This window comes from Pyrgilauda ruficollis, unplaced genomic scaffold (assembly GCF_017590135.1).
Source record: "Pyrgilauda ruficollis isolate IOZ18807 unplaced genomic scaffold, ASM1759013v1 scaffold134, whole genome shotgun sequence".
In the NCBI taxonomy this organism is placed as follows: domain Eukaryota; kingdom Metazoa; phylum Chordata; class Aves; order Passeriformes; family Passeridae; genus Pyrgilauda; species Pyrgilauda ruficollis.
This window is the reverse complement of record NW_024511877.1, coordinates 897,938-917,948: the sequence shown is the minus strand read 5'-3', so window position 1 is coordinate 917,948 and position 20,011 is coordinate 897,938. Positions and strand designations below refer to the sequence as shown.

The 20,011-nt window shown below is 44.3% G+C and overlaps 1 protein-coding gene across 1 annotated transcript in view; it reads right to left on the bottom strand.

Moving 5' to 3' along the window:
* Positions 1 to 8,263: 8,263 nt before the first annotated feature.
* Positions 8,264 to 20,011, bottom strand: part of UGT8 (UDP glycosyltransferase 8) — a 35,905-nt gene continuing 24,157 nt past the window's right edge. Inside the window, exons 3-6 of the mRNA XM_041459381.1 lie at positions 14,528 to 14,670; positions 12,901 to 12,977; positions 11,544 to 11,763; positions 8,264 to 10,590 (exon numbers count right to left, since the gene is read on the bottom strand). Of these exons, the coding sequence (XP_041315315.1) occupies positions 10,227 to 10,590; positions 11,544 to 11,763; positions 12,901 to 12,977; positions 14,528 to 14,670 (804 nt within the window). The 3' untranslated portion in view covers positions 8,264 to 10,226. The remainder of the gene's footprint in view (positions 10,591 to 11,543; positions 11,764 to 12,900; positions 12,978 to 14,527; positions 14,671 to 20,011) is intronic.

Sequence of the window (20,011 nt, the reverse complement as noted above, 5' to 3'; positions counted from 1 at the left end):
CCACAGACCTGCAGCCTCGCAGCTCCTGCCTTTGCAGGGCAGTTTTTCTAACAAGCTGAATGCTGCTGTGAGTGGAAGCCAGCCCCTGGAGCTTCAGGCTATCCCCAGGATATGTTTTCACCTCCTTTGCAATAGTTTTTCCTGTATACATATAAGCAGTCAAATAGCACAGGTAAATACAGGTAAATATCCCACCGGATTACGGAGGCCTGAAGCAAAAAGCATTCCTGGAAGAAAGCCACGTATTTACAAACAGAATCCGGAGAATGGGTCCTGGGGGGAATCACAGGAATCATCCCACCAAATACTGCACTGACACAGCACCATGGATTGTACAAAGCTTACATGGAAAGAGACGTTGAAATTCAGCTCCTTCACTTCTCTGAGGGGCTGATTCATCTCTGCTGATGAAGAAAGACCTGAGGTGCTCAAGCTATAAAACCTGGAGTGCCTTTCCCCCAGTCTGTGGATTGAAATGCATCTGACATCTCAGAAGAATCATTCCCATGACCAGCAAGGTCAAGCCAAGCAGAATTCCTTTTCAACCTTTCAAGCACTAACTTGCTCTTTAATTTCTTTTTTAAGCTATTGCAGAATCCATTTGGGTTGAAGATGGATGTCAGAGCAAAGCCATTAAACAATGCCAAGGATGCTCTGAACAACCTCCAAAGTCGCCTTGAGGAGGTCGGGGTGTTAATTCATCAGGAACAACATTATTTGTGATATCCGCTGACTTCCACTCTGTGACTCATTCCCACCTTCCCTGAGTTAGGGATGCACTGAGGAAAGGAATAACACTGAAATCTTAAGCTAGCAACTATTCTTCTGTACTTAGTAACTGATTATGTAATTTACTCTATACAATCTACGTGAATCTGGAAAGGGAAAATGTGTGGAGAAAACACGCTCATTTCCCACCCAGGAAGGTGAGAAATCCCTCTGTTAAAAAAACAGGGGTTTAAAAACATTCCCAATTCTCAAATTCATCTTTGAGAGAAAGGATGCAGCAGAATGAAGGGGTAAGACATGACCTTGCAGACCTTAAAATTATCCCTGCCCAAGGTCACCCTTGTTTGGCAGGGCTGAGATGAGACAAACTGGTGCCTTGGGGTTATGTGTGCACGCATGGATGTTATTCCCACATCCAAAATAAATCCCTGCCTGTCCATTCTGGCTATAATATTCTCTCACATTTCCCTGCCATCACTGACTCCTTTCACAGCTGCACTTACATCCAGATATTCCTTCCCTCAGATTTAAAGCTGTGGAGCAGCAGCAGATTAGGGAAACAAGGCCCATCCTCGGCACGGTTCAAGGGCTGCAATTTCATCCCGGGATGGGGCTGCTCCACTTGAATCCTGCCTTTGTGCTGGGGGCACCAAAAGGAACTTCTCCCCAATCCCTGAATCACCCCCTTGTATTCAGTCACTGATGGCACTCGGTGCTACCCAGCTCCTCACAAATTGGAAGGCACTGGGAAGGACAGCCAGGGCAGGGCTGGAGCAGGATCCAGGCAGTGTGACTGAGTCCCCCAATTTCCACCTGGGCAGTGGTGGCACCCTTCATGCCTGCAATTAGTATTTGCCAGGGAGATTCCCTGTAAAATAGAGTCATTTCCCATTCTCCTAAGGAAAAAGAACATTACCCTTCTATTTCCCCAGCCTTCAATCCCAAAGCCAGGCATATTCATGGCTGTGACTTTGCTCCTGATGCCTGGTTCTGCCCTCAGAGCCTTGCACAACCCAGGATGTAAATATGGGAAATTAATGGGAAAACACATCTCCTGAACCACAAGGATCCTTTGGGACAACGGTAACTTGTGGAAGAGTTAATTTGATTTATTACATCAGTCAAGGATAAGGAAAAGAATACTGCAGAAGGGCTCAAATCCCAACAGTATTACCCAATAAAAACTTATAATAAAGAACACATAACATCCAAAAAAAAACCTCCCCAGGAAAGCACCTGCAGCTCTCTGGGAGACACCAAAAATGTCGCTGTGCTTACCTTCTTTTGTTGTTTTATTTTTTCAGGGGATATTTGTTTGTTGATGAGGGTTTTCTGAAAGTCGCACAGCCCCAAGAGGCATCAGAAAAACACTTTTCCCAGGAATCCGGGTGCTCCTTCCCGGCTTGCCAGGATCGTGACGCCAGGTGGCAGCACAGCCCCACCTATGGACGGCAGTGGGAAGAAGTAGGGGGATTGGAAAACGGGATTTAAAAAAAAGATGAAAAGGAAAAAAAGCGGTGGATGTCTAACGGGCTGTCTGCAGGAAAAGCAGCTCTGCTGTGGGAATACCTCCAATGGGATGCTCCAGCTTCCAGCCCTGGGAAAAAGCAGCCTGAGATGCCAAAGGGCTGGCACAGAGGACAGGGATACATGGACACGGATGTAGGATGCTGACACATGTACAGGGATGCACACATGTTATTCCTCCTCAGCCCCTCAAAAATAAAAAAATTTTTTAAAAAAATTATTATTTTTAACCAGAAACACACATTACTGTAAATTTCAAATAATGTTATGAACTTGGATTTGGGATCTCAAGCTAAAACATCAGCCAGGACAAGGAGCAGATTTTGGTTTGGTTTAGGTCTTTTAAACTGCCTTTTAAAAGCAAAATAGCACACTTTCTGAGGAAAGCCATCCTTTGAAACAGATAGTGAGAAGCAAAGGTGATGCTGGGAAACACAGAGATATTTCCCAGCCCAGAAAGGCCCCAAAGTGAAGTGGAATGGGTTTTGCAGTCCACATGTGAGCCAGGAGGGGCTGGCTGCAGGGTGAAACCAAGAAGCATTTTCTTCCTGGGATACCATTAGAAAGCCACTAGCCTAAACCACAGAATGAATCATGGAATTACTGAACAGTTTGGGAGGGAAGAGACCATACAGCCCATCTGATTCCAACCCCTGCCATGGGCAGGGACACCTTCCACTACACAAAGTTGTTCCAAGCCCCATTCAACCTGGCCTTGGACACCTCCATGTTCTCCAGGCCAGCTTTCCCTTCACCTTTCTGGTTTTGTATCACAGAATAGTTATTTGGCTGAACTCCCTTCCCAGGCCTTTTCCCTGTCTTTGCTGTGTAACCTCAGCTCCTCACAGCCTTTGTGTGTCCGTGGGACAGAACAAGCTGGGAATTGGCTTTTCCTTCCCTGAAATCCAGTGCCAACAAACCCAGGGGTTCAGGGATGCTGAGAGCAAAGAGCAGCACTCCAACACCCGAGTGCTGGAGCAGCCTGTCCAGAGAGGGGCTGAGGAGACTCTTTCCCTGGGGATATTCAAAACCATCTGGACACGATGCCCTGGAGAGGGCAACTCCTGTCGAGCAGGGATTTTTCTGGGAGGTGGTTGTGTCTTCATATTTCTCATGGAGTGAGGCAAAGCATGAGGAGAAAAATGCAAATAAAGACAGTGAGGAGAGAGTGAGGGGGCAGCAATGCTCCAGCAGTTATGGGAATATTGGTGTTCAGCTCAACTGAACTTGCCCAAAAATGTCAATAAGAGCTGTTCTGGCTCGCATGACTGGTCCCTTGCCATGGATAATAATCTCTCACACCACACCTGACATTCCTTCCCATGGCCCTGCACTGGGCAGGGACTGCTCAGGGCTCTCACCCAGCTACAGCCCTGAGAATCAGTTGTGCTCTGCCAGGAAGTTTCTGAACCATGCACACTCGGGAGGCTGAAGGAACTCTCCCTTGGCACCCAGACTGTCCCTGGACACTGAAGGGAGGCCTCCATTTCATGCAGACCATGGTGGTTCAGGTATTTCAGCCTCAAATATAGTTCAAACTGAGTCTGTAGGTTTAGGCTAGAGAAATCAGCCTTTAAAAACTGACCAGAATTTTACATTGCTTCAGTCCCTCCAGCCTGAACACTGATATTTTAACTTGGCCTGAACGGCCGCCCTCTGGTTGCCACCCGCCCAGCTCCTTTATTCCCCACTCCCAAAAGTGGGATGTAGACCATGTTCCCAGTGCTGGTGTGACAAAAGGGATCTCTCATCCCAGCATCCCCACCTTGGGGGCTCCTACATGGACCAGGGCACCTGCCTTCTCCTGCATCCCAGGCAGGAGCAGAGGGCTGGAGATGAGGAGCCCCCTACACAGAACATCACCCAAGATCAACCAGCAAGTGGTGGGAATAGTCTTTCCTCTGTCCTGGAGCAGAATTGGGAAAATTCAGAGCACTAAACACAACCACTAAATAGCCTGGCCAGAGGAAAGCCACAGGGGTCACCTTTTGGGCAGGACAAGGACCTGAAAAATGTGCAAGGACACAGCAGGAGCATGAGGCAGAAGTGACACAGCATGGGGGGACAGTCCCAACATGAGCTCCTGAGCCATTCCACAAACAAATTCCTCATGCTGTAGGATGGATAAATAAAGGGGGACGTCATACTTTTGCCCTCCCTCCCTCCCTCACCCCTCAAGAATTCCTTCTGGGTTTTCTCTCTGCCAACACACTAAGGTGTGCCCTCACCAGGGAAGCCACCCAGATGGACATGTGGTGACTCCTGTGACACAAGGAAGAGCGTCCAGCTTTCCCCACCTGTCCTCCCACACCCAGGAACAGCAGGACTGCCCAGAAACCATCCATAACAACAGATCTGGTGAGATGGTTTGGGTCTGCGGGACATTTCCTGAAGATGAAGAAATGATCTAAGAAAGTAGTAGCAAGAAAAGTGGTCACAGGTCTGGGAATGATAACCTGCCCCAAAGTTGCTCTTACATTATTTGGTCAGTGATGACAATTTGTTACTTCTGAAAAGTTGTTTTACCTATAATGTTACTTGACCCTTCTTAAAAGTTTTTTCTATCCCTCCCCCTCTCTTATTTTTATACAGCAATCCCATCAGGCTCCCACAGATAGATGGGAATGTTTCCTATTGTTACCTTGAGATGCTCTTCTCTTCACATCCACTAAATGCATACTTTAAAAAAATAAATAGAAAAATAAAATTAAAGAAGCTGATGAATCTTCCAGGAACCCCAAGTATCATGCTAAAAAAATTAATAGAAAAATAAAATTAAAGAAGCTGATGAATCTTCCAGGAACCCCAAGTATCATGCACAGGTGTGGATTCATTTGCCTTTTTGGGAAAAGCATGGAGTCACAGAGTCCTGCCCCTCATTACATGTCATTCCTCACCCCCTGGTTTCTTCACTGCTCCATCTGCTGTTGGGAGGCTGCTCTGAAGGAGACAAAACAGGGAATGACCTCGGGTTTATTCCCCTGGGGTTATTTTTAACCTGGATCTTCTCACCGGGTTCATTTGTGGTGCAGCTCCACACAAAGGAGATGTGCCTGCAAAAACCAGGAGCCATTTGCAGTCCATGGCAGGAGGGGTGGCCAGTGGGAACAAGTCCTTGGAAAAGAATGGATGAAGCTCTTGTACCTGAGTAACACAAGCAATGGGATCCAGGGAATAAACTATTCCCCTTGCTATACCCAACCATCAACCACACTCCAAGTTATCCTTTCATCTAAAAAACCAAACTCCAGCATTCTTTTCCAGTAAAAGCAATGCAGATTTCAATCATGCATCTCCTTGTCACGCTTTTCTCAGCGCCACCAAAAGACCCAAGACTGCACCTTTTCCCAGACCAGAGGCTGCAGAGCCAAAAACAACAAAAAGAAAAAGCTAAATAAACATTTCTTTCATCAAGAAGCTCATGGGTGAGGCCTGAAGTATTGAAAGGTCTTATCTGTAGAGAAATCCAATGTCCAAACTTAAACCACGGCTTGGAAACACTCCCTGGGGTGAGGCCACCTCCACCCCAGAGCCAACAGAGCCCAGGGAGAACACAGAGGATGCACAGGAGCTTTCCAGACCAGCAGAACTGGGATGGAGCTACTGGAACAGCTTAGGGTGTCCCCAGGTGAGTTATCTTGGAAAGCAAAACCAGGAGGGCAGGGAAATGCCAAAGGGGCTCAACACCTGGCAAGCTCAGAAACAAACATACAGGAAAAATGCTGCTGAGGAAGGCTGATGGACCAAAAAGGGAAGATACAGAAACATTCAGAAAAAGATGCGTAAAAGCATAAAAAAAGCAGAGCACAACAGAGTAGAACCTCTTACAAACACAGGCACATGCATTAATTCCTTACAGAACTCTATTTTCCCTACAAACATATTTGCTGTCTCTATTAAGGTTTCCTCATTGGGCATCTCCTGGATCTGAAAACTCTTATCCTTGCTGTACATCTCACAGGAGCAGAAAACAGGAATTTATTCAAAGCCTCTATCTGAGATTATCACATATCTGCTGCTTCATTTCAAGAAGCAAAAAGCTGTTTGTGTTTAGAATGAGAACAATTTCTTCCCATCAGGCTGTCAGAGGAGTTCAGTGCATCTTTTTGCAGTGAGCTTGGACAATTACCAGGTGAGCTTTGAGGAACACAAGTAACACAGAGACGTTCCAGAGGGTGCTGAACATCCCTGTGCCCACTGCAGCTCATCTCCAACCAGGCCCTCAAGTCCAAGCATCCTCCTGACCTTGGCCTCTGCTAGTTTTGAACACCTGCTGTAATTCTACATTTTCTTGCAGCACCAGCACACACAAAATGCTGCTTTTATCTCTCCCAAGTTAATTATAATACTGCACAGCCCAGCTGGTGCAACACCATGTCAGGAGAAGAGCAACGAGGAATTCTTCCAGTCCTGGAAAGAAACATCTCATTGTCACTTACAGCCCTCCAGGATTACCAATCCCAGCTTCACCCACTTGTTTTCCAAAATCTAAGATCCTCTATAAAAAAAGAACACTGTCTATATCTATGCATATGTGCAGCCAGCTACACTCTTTACAAGTAACTGCCCCATTTTATGAGATCTGGCAAGGCTTTTTTCCCAAACAAATTAAACTTGTAGACACTAAATTAAAATTTTGACTGTTAGCTTGTTCTAACAAGCTTAAGTATGTAGAAAAGTAGTAAAACATTTATAATAATATGAAGCTCTGGTAAAATCTGATGCCTGCACAACAAAATGAGGGAAACAAGATGAACAGATGCGCGTAAAATAACTGTGTCCATTACAGAAATCAGTACAGAAATGTACAAATTCAGATTATTTCAGTCGTTTAATCTGGAGTAAAAATGTCTGCAAGAAGTTCCCTGCATTACGAGTATTTGGCTGCCAAAAATCTTGGTACTCATCTGCAAAAGCCAAGCCTATGTTTTTTCTTGCCTTAGTAACTATTCCCCACCAGTTCTTACTCCCAGAGAAATCATAATTTCATTAAAAAATGATTAAATTTAACAATTAATGCTGCATGCAGTGCAATTCTGCTAAGTCAGTGCTTCTGTTTTCCATAGACCAGCACTCCTAAACCTACGGAAAGCTGGTGCTTGTGCCTCAAAAACCCACCTGACACACTTGAATCCCAGCCCACACCGTTCTTTTAAGGAGCAATTCCTCAATCAGCTCAGGAACAACCCAAAGAAGGTTTGGCACTCCTGGTCTTCTCTGTTCAGTGACTAATAACTAATATTGATCAGAGGGCTGACTGAAGCCTCAGTCCTGACACTGTGATGCAATCTGGAGATACACATGTATTTTTAAACCCTTTCTTTAACATTCCTCCAGCCATCTGGCTGATTTCAACACTGGCTGGGCACCAACAGCCATCACTGCTCGATTCTGTGTCTGTCTAAAACACAGGAACAATTTGCTTGCTGTGGTAAAGAAGGGATTGAAATAAGCACAGCAACAGCTTGTGCTTGAACTTACAAGGAAGTGGAAACACAACAGGTATTTCTAGACATGAGGCAGATCAGCCTCATCAGGAATTTGGCAATACAATGAACGCAGCAACTGCCTCCCCTGGCAAAAGGATTGCAGCATGTTTGTATCCACAGAGACTACTCAAGAAAGCAAACCATCATCTCAACTAACATCACTGTGAAAAACCTTTCAGCCCTGCTTTTGAGGTGAAGAGTTCACCACGTACAGGAAAAGAACAAAACACAAACCACCGTGCCAGCTATGTCCACCAACCTCAAAATATTTGAATTGCTTTTAAGAAACGTAATTAACCATTTTCTCTTTCCATTCGAAGCTCCCACAGAGCTACAAAACGGACCTACAAAAACCAGTAATATTTTTGATTTCAAATACATATCATGCACCACAGTAAACACTGAGAAGAAAAGTTGTGTGTACCCCAATAAGCATCCACATTTAAGTACACACACACGGTGGGTACTTGGAGACAACCAGCATTCAGCTGAACAAAAATATACTTCCAACAACAGAATTTCTCTATTAAATCCATGTTTATTGCTTAAGTTTTATCACAGTGGAGATTAAATTATGCTTAATCATCCGGTCAGTGCTTTTGTACCTTCTTTAATGCCAAAAAACCCCCACATTTTAAACCAAGTCATTCATACACTCGAAGACTTCTCACCATCCCACCATTCATCGCCTCTGTGTGCTCCTGTAGTTGCCACGGGCTGCGAGATTGTAAAAAGGTATAGCTAAGAGGCTTATATTTATAATACCATTTTTTTTGTTCAAGTATTCAGAGAGCAGCACAAGTAGCTGCCCTGCGTATTAGAAACACGTCTGCACTGTTATTTATTGCTGTAGGACCGAGGCTCCTGATGGAATGGCGATGAAATTTTGCATCACTGTGTATGAAGATGAGCTCAGCATCCCGTCATCATCCCAACTCCTCCCATGTTAGTGAGCGACACAAGGCAAAACGGGCTTCCCTCCCTTCCCTTCCCTTCCAGCCACGGGACCTCGAACTACAAATAAATAAAGCGTACACTCACAACGTGTGTAGTGCAAAATTCCAAGTAAACAGAATGACACGGAAATAAAACTCAAGAGTTGCCAACTTTGGTTCAGCGGGGCAGCAAGGATCCCACGCCCGGCGTTCCCGCCCCGGGAGCACGCACCGCCGCCAGCGTCCCGTGTCGGCGACAATGATTGAAGGAGACTGTGGGAGGCAGGGAGGGGACACGGGGCCACCTCTGCATGTCAAGTGGCCAGGCCTCACCCCACACACGCCACCAGCCCCGGGCAGGACGGCTGGACACCGCCCGCGGCGCGGAATTCCTATTGGCAACTACGTGGAACATGGATTGCGTGGCCCAGACTAATAGAAGGTAATGTTTCTGTTTCTCCAGATACAACCATTGAAAGAGAACATCTACAACATTGCGATTCAGAAAGAACTTAATGAGAATTAACAGGAAAGACATTCAACTCTGGGGGAGCGCTGTGTGGGGGCCGTTCCCTTTAAACAAACCCCAAGGAGTGGTTCGAGCCTTGCACAGCTCTGGGCCATCACAAAACCTTCTGCACTAAGCACAGAGCTAGATTTTTGTAAATTCTTTTTTTTTTTTTCTTTTTGTTGCTGTTGTTTCACTTATTTTTCCTAATTATGCAAATCTACTTCCCACACAGCCGTGTTATTTGGAACTGAAATAAGACTCCCTAATGTTTTTGTGGCATAAATTCTGTATGCAGAGAAAGGCGACAAAATTTTGTCTCAGTTAAAGTTAGAACACGCTGGAGACTTACTCAGGACCCTTTTCTCCAAAGTACTGGTAGCGAGCAGAAGAGTCATGCAGCTTTATCAGTAAAACGAGTACATATTTTTGCCATTTTTCTTCAGTGCTCATTAAGAGTATTACTATTTTTTTTTAAACGTTTGTTTTCTCAGTCCACAACTTGCTATTTCTCGCATAAAGACTGGGGGAAAATCACTTTTGTTTTAAACAGCATTCTTACACAACAGGTTGAACCTTCCACAAAGGAAACACAGAACTAGCACTAGAGAGTTCTCTCAGCTAAAAGGATGGAGATATTAAAATAATAAAAAAATAAAAGGAGAACACCTCTGCAAATAAAAAGAAACCTCTCCTCGTTTGGGACACACACACTGAGCTTTTAAAAGCTGAAAATTCATAAATACGGTCATTGTATAGAACTTCAGAGAATTAAGGCTTCTAAAAACTTCAGTGCCAAAATAACCTCTCTGCATATCAGTATTAAGAATAAAATATTTTCCATTTTAGGTTGTGCTTGCCTTTTTTTTTTTTTTTAAGACTTCTCTTAGTTCCGTAGAATTTTGTCACATAATATTACATACTGAAGGGGAGTGTTAGAACTGCTTATTGAGGTTTTAAGTAGTTGTTAGACTAAGTTACAGCGATAAAATTCGATTACTGATCTGATTCATTACTACTTTACATGGGGCTGTTGGCTCATTTCACCTTTTTTTCATGCTTAATGTGCCCGTTTCTTCTATACTTGCCATTGGGGATCCCGTTCTGGTAGTGTCCATTAACAGCGCTATGTTTGTCATTGGACCAGAGATGTTTGCTCTGCTTGCAGATTAACTTTGCCATCCTGGCCAAAACATAGTAAAGTAAGGCAGCACCCACTAGTAGGACCAAGGCAATATCCAGTAAGAAATACTGAAAGAGGGAGATGCTGTAAACAGCAGCACGTAGATGCTGGGCTCCGTTGTGGCGCAGGATGTAATTGATCCAGTACACAGTCCGGTTCACGGGGTGTCCAGGCTGGTCCTTGTGGATCTCCGACAGCCTCCGCGCCCGCTGCCGGTAGCTGGAGGGGAGGGAAGCAAACAAGGAAGAAAGGAAAAGCTGTCACCTCTTGTCACTGTGCTACTGAATCACCAGAGAAATGCACAACAGAGAGAAACCTGGGGTTGATTTTGCAATAAACCGTTTCCGCCCGGGTCCAGAGTTTCGCCCAAAACTTTTGGTTTCTCACCCCGGCAGCTGATCCTGCCAATTTCTTCCTCTCCTGTCTGCAGCTTATTTACACAGGACTTGCCTTTCCACCAAGGATAATTGCACAAGGGGAAGGTGATGCAACTGATGTTATCAAGGCCGCTATCAACATTCCCCCTCTCTGCCGCTGCCCTGCTGCTTGCTCCTGACAGCAATCTCCTTTCCCAGAAACACTCAGCTGCCATGAAAGCAAGAAGCATCAATAGCACCACGCCCCAAAATTAGGGTTAGCCCAATACAACATACTGCCAGATAACCCCTCACTAATTTTTATCTGGATATGAGTGGTATTATGAGCCAGAGCAGGAAAATAACACTTCAAATATAATTTTTTTATAATAAAATCACAGAACTTAGAGTCACTCTTCCTGATTATTCCCCATTTTAGCTAAAACCCAAACTGTGTGCATGTATCTTGCACCAGGCCCTGCAGGCAGCACCACAGCCAGACTTGCTCGTGTGGAGTAATCGAAACAGACACAAAGGGACCTTGGTCTGCAACACGGAATAAGTTGGGACAGGTTTGTTTCCATAACCTCTGTGCCCTCCACATGGCAACTGCTACAAAGAGCAAGCAAGACAATTGAGTTTTGGTGCTGAGCAACTAGCCTAGCACCCACACAGAAACCTCAGCTGTTGGGTAATCTTGGGAAATAGGACAAACACCCGGACTTGCCTCAACTGTACGCACAAATAATAAAACATGGTTTTTTCCCACTGCACAAGGGCTTCCTATCCATTCACACCCCATCACTCATTCCATACCTGGGGTCATTAATAACTTTTACTAGGGCTTCATACAGCTCAGTCTCAGTCATGGTCTTCCAGTTGAGCAGGATTCCCATCCCTTTGGCCTGCACACGGGTCATGGTGTCGTAATGGTCTCCGAAGAGGGGAATGCCCACCACTGGCACCCCGTGGTACATGGTTTCAAAAATGCTGTTCAAGCCTCCGTGACTGAGGAAAGCCTTAATGTTAGAGTGACCTGGAACCACAAGAGGCAGGAAAGTTACAAAATGCACTTCCATCTCCTTTACAAAAAGTTGCTGAAGCACCCGGGTACAACAAGTTTATCACCACGTTTCTATAACTGCAATTCAGGCAGGTTAAAATTACTGCAGCTTGTTCTGAAGTTCTGCCTAAACCCACTCTGCTGAAATTCTTCATGCATTAAATCATTTCCTTATACACTGAGAGAGAACAGCCAAAGTAAAGAAAGAAAATTCTCATGTGTATGAGTAGTGTAAAATGATTAATGGATTAATTAATATGCATTGCCTACTCCTCAGGAGCTGCAGGTGGTGACTCCAGCAGGTTCACCAGTACACTTGAGCAAGGGGGAGCACGGTTTTGTATGGAATATAATTTTTTTTAACGGCAGGACAACTGATGTCACACTCTCCCTAAAGTTTCACATGCCTTACTTGAGCTCAGCAAGACCTGACAATCACAGCAACAGCTTCATGTGATGGAAAAAGCAGCCTGCCTGCCTCAGAGCAACGCTGTAACCAAAACAAATCTACCTGCTCCAGGAGCCATCTGCCTACTCACTCCCTTCTCCAGCTCACACACACACTGATGCTTAGTGCACTCATCAGCTCCTATCACAGCTGTTTTGGGAACACACAAACACCCAGGTCTCCCAGAAGCAGTCAAATATTCTGTGGCCTCTCAGATCTGCAAGGGGCTCAGGTATCGTTTGACAGGGAAGACAAAGAAAAATAAAATATCAAGTTTCATTTCCCCCTGAGGACATGAAGCACCTCAGTTCAACAGAATGGTTATCAGCTTGTATCACGTACCCAAGCTCTGGTAGAGATTTCTTGTCTTTATAAAACAGTATTTACAGACTCCTAAAACTTACTCTGATGCTCAGTTTCATGACTCCTCCTTGAACAGTGCTTGAACTTAGGTAAAACATGAAATTCTTATCAGGGAAAGACAATTAACAGAGAGGCATTCAATTCTCCCTTCAGATCCTAATTTAATATTCTTGCTCTATGACTGCCATGACAGAAATTATCCTGGCTTCACAATAACTGCTAATTCAGTGGAGTATTTTTGAAAGAACAAACTGAACTCAAGTGAGAATAAGCAATAAATAATGGAAACAGATACTCACCAAGGAGGTCATTTTGTGGCAACCATTCGATCAGCTTGGTATTGTTGCCTAAATTCCTTGGTTTGTTTCCTGAAAACCTAAACCAGCAACATGAAATGGAAACAGTTATCAAAGCCTCCCAAGTAACTACTAAAGGATAGGGTTGTTTTGTTCATTAGAGAGGACTGGAACTGCAACTTCAGAAAGAACCAGCCACACTTTCCCAATCAGCAAGACATGCATTGTTGGAACTCTGGTTACCCAGCAAAGAATCCACAACACATCTTGGCAACTGGCTTGTACTTCTGTATGTCAAAAAAAGCCTAAATTATTTATGTTAAGTTGTATAAAAGCAATTAATTATGTCACTGGCTTGCCCTCCCTAACCAGAAGGGCATAAAATCCATAAAAATCCCTTGATTTAGCATCATGACATTGACTGCCAAGCAGTACTCATCACTTTTCTGTCCAGTACACTAGTCCATGATCTATGGAACAAAACCAAACACCAAAAAAAACTCCAAGTCACATCTGACTGATATTTAAATAGATAAATTTTAATAGAAGGCTTTAAATGAAATTGTTGGGTTTGCATTAAAAAAAGCTACCCTCAAAAGAAATCCTCCAGATTGATTTACTACAAAACAGGGATGCTTCCTCAAGAGGCATATTCCAAGGAAAACATAGTAAAAGGACATAGTAAAAGAAGAAAATCAGTAAGATACATTTAGATTATTAATTAGAAGCCAAGCAGTATTGTGGGATTCATAAGAAAACAGTGGCTCTACTACAAACCAAAACTGATGCCACCTTTACTACCACAGATTCTGTGCCACAGCCTGAAAAAAATCACAAATTTCCTGTTCATTAGTGGGATTTGATCCTTGAACTACAGACAGCAGCAAGGACATTCCCTAAAATATTGTGGGGAACAGGCCACCAAAACTGTTAATACAGTTCCAAGACTGTGGCAGGGTTGTGAGACACCTACTTAAGGTGTAAGACACTGAATATTTGGAAAAAAAAAATGGTTCATATGAACTCCACCAAATTACATCAGTGATGCTTTGTGTGAAGCAGAGCTGACTAAAGAGTTTTTGGATTTTCACAGAGAGTTGTGAGCACCACTCAAGATGTTTTCACAACTAAGAACACTTCTTACTGATTCTGACTCCTGAAAATTTCTCTTCCTTCAATTTCTCACAGAGAACAAGCAACTGAAAAAACGAATAATGAAAAAGCCTGTGCTTACACATAAAAAAGGACAAGGGCCTAAAAAAGTGAGGGAAAAGGGGAAGAAGAAAGAAAATGGAGGCTTTTCATCATCAGGATTAATTCTTGAGCCCTGGGGTAGCTCCTTCATCAAAAATAGAGTATGTCCTAAATGTTCTAATCTTTGCTTGTTTTCACTGTCCCTAATCCTTCCAAGGACATCAACTCAGCCTAGGAGTGTAACCACACCTTATTCTGCCATGAAAATAACTGCTTCTCCTTGTTACTAGGATATTGCAATATTTTCATGCCAAGTGTTTTTCAGGAGTGTCGCATCGTCTGTGCCACCCAGGCAGTCTCAACTCCAGCTTCGGTAACTCCAGTGGGAAACAAGCACGCTCCAAACCACCCCAAGCTGCTCCAACACTGCCCTTACCTCCAGATAACCCTCTGGGGCAGCCTTGCCAGGGCGTGTGCCAACTTATTGGCAATGTCTTCTGACAGGTACTTGACTCCAGCGCCGAAGGAGACGAGGACAAAGCCGTTCTCGTGAGCGCCGTTCACCCACGCCTGCAGATCCTGCGGGAAACAAAGTCCACACTGAGCACCGCAGAGGCAAGGCACGGGAACAGTAGGCAAATGTGGCTGAGAAAGAGCAGTTGGTGGTGCCTTAGTTGCTTCAGAAGCCAAGGTTCACAAATCCCAAGCATTCTAGAAGTCACCGTGAACAATGGCTCAGGATTCCGAATCCAGAGCAGAGGCCACGAACAGCAAAACCCTTCTGCGTTTGTTTTAGCTGCACTGTCAACCACCAGCGGCTTCAGACAATTTGTCCCTCCTTAACTGAGAAGCTGACACACATTCACAAGTTAACAGGCTGCATTTTAACTCAGCAAGGCATACATGGATCTCATAGTACCAGCTTTGGAAGCCCTGCACAGGAGAAGTGTGAATGATCCCGGGATTCAGTTGTGTCATTTCCAGCCTTTAGCAAAGGGAGAGTGCTTCAAAAGCCTTGCTTTGCTTTCATTTATATAAAACAAATAAACACAACATGAAAGAAGCCAGAGCTTCTAAAGACACTGTCAGTTCCTACTGCTCAAGGAGTAAAGAAAACATACCTTTTGCTTTTTAAAGCATAAATTCTGGGTTTTTCCCTAGCAGCAGAAACAAACAAAAAAAAAAGCTAAAACTGACATCCGTCAGAAAAAGAACATCTCAGGATATGGTTTAATTCTGCCCTCCTCAAGTTTAAGCACAAGCCTGCCCAGCACCAGTGCAGCAATAGGAAATGAGCAAAGAGCAAATGAAGAGCTCACAATGTGCCTCTTGTCCTGGTAATAAATAGGAGGGCAGACAGTAATGGAGTAACGCCGTGCTATCGTATCCGAGCACAAAATCCAGAGCGCTGCACCGGGGGCTGTGCACAAAAATATTTCCATTTCCTTTAAAATCCACAGCTCGTCCTTCTCCAGTGCACTCTTGTCCTTTTTTTTATTCATGTGGAGGGAGAGGGAGAAGGCAAAGGAGGGGAAGTGGCTCTGACCTGCCTCGAAGCTGAATCATTTATTAGGGGCTGAACTTGTGACACAAAAGTTTCCAAGTGGTTTTGTGATTTATTTAAAGCTCGTCCTTGAATCTTACTTCAGGACCTAAGGCATACTGCAAATGTCATTATATTACAGTCACTGCAGTGCTTCAGCTAGTTACATCTTGAAGTCTTTCCCATCAGCTGTTTAAAGCTAAAGAGAAAATAACTTTTTGTGGGCTCTAGGACAAATCAACCTGAAAAGTCCAATTTTCACAGGCCCTGGTCTTCCCAGGGCACTCACCCAGCCAGAGGGGCAGATTCCTGGAGGTTTCCAGAGTGCCTTCCTGATGACACCTCCCTGCCAGAGGCGCTCAGCAAGCCACAAACAAGGTATTGGTGCTGGCTCTCCAACATACAAACGGGGCAGATCTTGGGATGCAAAGGTCAGGGCAGCCTTGCCTGCAGTGACTGTGAGATGGAGTTCAGGACACCGAGGCAATGTGGCAGGCAACAGCAGCACCTCCTGGGCTGCAAGAAAGCCAATGCCAGCCTGGAAGAGCCCCACGAGATACAGACCTAGAAAGACAGGCTTGGGAGAGCATGCTCCAGCACCGCTTCCTCCAAGCTCAAGCATGGTCCATGCTGATAAGCAGGAGGTCATCAAAGGTGGCAGGAAGATAAACAAAGATTTATAAAGAAAAAAAAAAAGGAAAGAAAGAATACTTGAGTCAGAAACAGGGACAGGTGAAATATCCAGGCACTGCTTGAGGTTTCAGGGATGGGGATGTGGTTTGGAAAGCCAAAGGTAAATGGGACAAGGGACCTCATGTCAAAAAGTTCCAAGTGCTTCCTGCTTTTTTCACTTTAGCCTTTATTGGTTTGGCCTTTGGCAATGCCAGGTCCCTCAGAGCAGAGGGAAAGTCTAAATAAACTGGACACAGACTGCTTACACACGGCCTAATAGGATGAATCCAGAAATGCCAGGTGTCTGGAAACTGGTGTGGAATGGGCGGGGAAACAGGATAAATAGCAAGTGTCACTTGTGCTTTTACAGAGGAAAATCCATGGAGCAGTCTACTCAGCCTCAATTTCATCCCTGGAAAGTGATGGAAAAGAATCCTGGACCATCCTGGCACCAGAAGGTCCTACCTGTAACAACCTCTCCTTGGCCAGACACTTGATTTCTGCTGCTGGAGATGAGCCTGTTCTAGCTGAGGACAGGCTCCCAGTGCCTCTGTGCTTTATGAGAAATTCTAGGAGACTCCACAGATCCCATGTATTCACACAGTAACAATAATGCTTCATTATAGGACCACAGAGGAGGTATAAATATTTCCCTGTAATGGAATTTCTAAAATAGCATTCAAAATATCCCCATGTATAAGAAAAAATAGCCGCTAGGTATTTATAATTTTATGTAGATGAATAATAATTTTTAAATGAACTTTGTCACCTACAGACTTCTGCATTTTGTTGTGCAACAGCAAAGCAGCCTGCTCTGTGTTGTTATGGAGGTTTCATAGCCAAGCCTCTGTAATTCTTCCCTTTGAAGGTAATCCCACTGCTTCAGTGGAACATAATATGGACAAAGGTGAATTTTAAATCTTGACAAGATTTGTCTTGGCAAGACAAGATCCTACCATCAGGCCGAAAGCATGGGATTTTTTTGTCATATAAAATGGGATTACATTAAAAAAACCTGGAATACAAAATAAAATAGTTTGTATCAACAGAGCCTTAATATCCAGATCAGAGCTGGATGATGCCTGGCCAAAGCTGAAGCAGAGGAACCTGATGTTGCCCTTGGTGTTTCCTTTAGAAAGCTAAATTAGCAAGAATATAATTAATTCCTCAGGGTCAAAACTGCCCAGTGCCAACCTCAGGAAGACCCAGAGAGTTTCATCTCAGCTTGCTGTGTTTTGACATCACCTGAAAGGTTCTTTCCTACCCCAGATTTTACATGGTGCTGTGAGCAAGAGGAATTGCTTACCTGCCCTCTGACCTGCAGCCCCTTTCCAACCTGCTTCCCCAGAGGGGTGCTGGACATCACTACTGCAGAAAATCATCTGCAGACTTTTCAGGATCAAGGTTCTTCCCACAAACATCTATGTCATTCCTGGCATAACACAGCCGTGATTCAAGGGGATCACTACATATGGAGGGAGTCAGGTAAAAAGCAGGCAATAGGGAACTTACACTCCATCCTCTTAGAGCTCCCTGAGTTTGTGATCTGCATGAGTCCATTATTCCCAGGTTCCTTAAACTTACTGTAATTATTTCTGTGACAGCTTTTTAGCATGGAACTTCTAAACAGAGCATCAAGTGAAACTGAATCCAAGCAAGTGGCATTGCCAGGCCTTTGGTTTTAAGATGCATCTGAGTGTCCTGGTACAATTAGCCAGGCCATGGCACAAAGCCTCAGTATTTTCTTGTATTTTGCCTGTTCTTTGTGCAGTACTCAAGGTGTGATACTCACAGCAGATAAAGAGCAGGCTGTGCTGTTGGCACATCTCTGAAAGGGACTGAATACTCCAGCAGCACTGTGACTACGGCTATGAATGCCACTTAATTCTTTCATGTACATGCCTAATGCTCGCCAAAGAAGCTGGGAGAAAGGCTCACAGAACCACTGATACAGTGTGGAATGCCACTTAATTCTTTCATGTACATGCCTAATGCTCGCCAAAGAGAAGCTGGGAGCAAGGCTCACAGAACCAGTGACACAGCGTATGGAAAAACACACACTGATGCCACAGAACAATTTTGTCTGCCTACAATTTCTGCAGCCTTCAGTCACCTTCTTACCTGTCCACTCAGCAGGGCCATAGTAGCCCTGACATCCCCCACAGCAGCCTCGATGAGCCCACAAAAAAGCCCTCAGAGACGCCCAAGTTCATCCCCCATGAACTCACTCCTTTCTTCCCCTTAAATCCACTTACACTTTTGACCTCCAGCACATTCTGCCCCGGCGATCTAATTACTCTCTGTATGAAAAGGCACTGAGTCAGGATGAGTCATTAGAGCCGCCCTCATTAAAATCAGCATTCCCTGATCCGGCAGCACTTCACTGCTCCTGCCTCGAAGCACAGCCACCTCCTTTTGCCACTTTAAAGGATTTCCAGGTTTCCTGAAAACTCAGGATGGTTTTCTTTTAACACAAGGAAAGGAAATTACCATTTTGGAGGTCTAACCTAAAGAAAAAAAATCAGGGTAGGGAGTTTGTTACATGATGAGCTGCTTTGAGCCTTCCTCAAACTCTGCTTCAAACACGAATTGAGCACAGAAGTGAGAAGTTAATTCAAACTTAAGATATACATCATCAGGACAGGCATTTCTTTAATTAGCTCTTTCTTTCAGTGACTGGAAGAGAACATCTAACCCTCTCCATCACCCCAAAATATAAGTCATTTCCAGGTTTTCTTTATACTGAGGCAAGGGTTTTTCCTTCTAAGCCCTAGCACAGCCAAGACACAACATTGCCCCTCATTGAGGCTACACTGCCAACTTGACAAACCTAGCAGTGACTTAGAAACAGGCACCTGGCTTTTTCCTTCCCAACCAGCAATCAAACCTGAAGGAATTATAACCCCCAAACCTCGATGAACTTGACAGCAAAACTCCCAACAGAAAGTCTAATGAAGAATTAGAACAGACACTCCCAGAACTTGTGCACATCACATCCATTGAAAGTGTAGGCCTGGCAAGTCTAATACACCACATTTCCCAACTGAACTATGAACTATATTTTCCAGCTCAGTGTTGGTTTTCATCCAGTTACAGCTTTATACACGTTCATTATAAAGGACCACCTAAGACACATATTATAACCAATTCAAATCTTCATTTAAATGGTTAAAGAAATAATAAATAACGCAAATATCACCGAATACTTATATAATTACAGTTTTCATCAAAGTTATTTAAAGAATTAATAAAAACAACACATACTGAAGCTTAAAAAATTTAAAGGGCCTCTACTTGGAACACTGTGCCCAACCCTGCTGGGTCTCTGCTTGTTTCCATGTAAGTTCTGTGCAAATCCATGTCCTTTGGGAGAAATACTACAGGACTCTGTGCTTGCATAGGGACAAGAGGCACTTATTGATCCTTGCAGTACTATAGGAGCGAGGGGGGAGGAATAAAGAAAAAAAGTCCATCTTTTGACCAATGTGAGACAGGAATGCTATTGTGCCAGCCCCACTGTGTGGGCTTTGTTCTGCCTGGTTGTCTAATTAGCCATTCTCTGCAGGCCCCGGTGCTGAACACACAGCTGTGAGCAGGGAGTGAGGGCCCAGCTGGCACTAACCAGTGGTGCCTAATACTGAGCTTTGTTTCAGATAAACAAAGTGCACAAATACAAACATAGCCGGGTGTAATATCCGAAGCTTT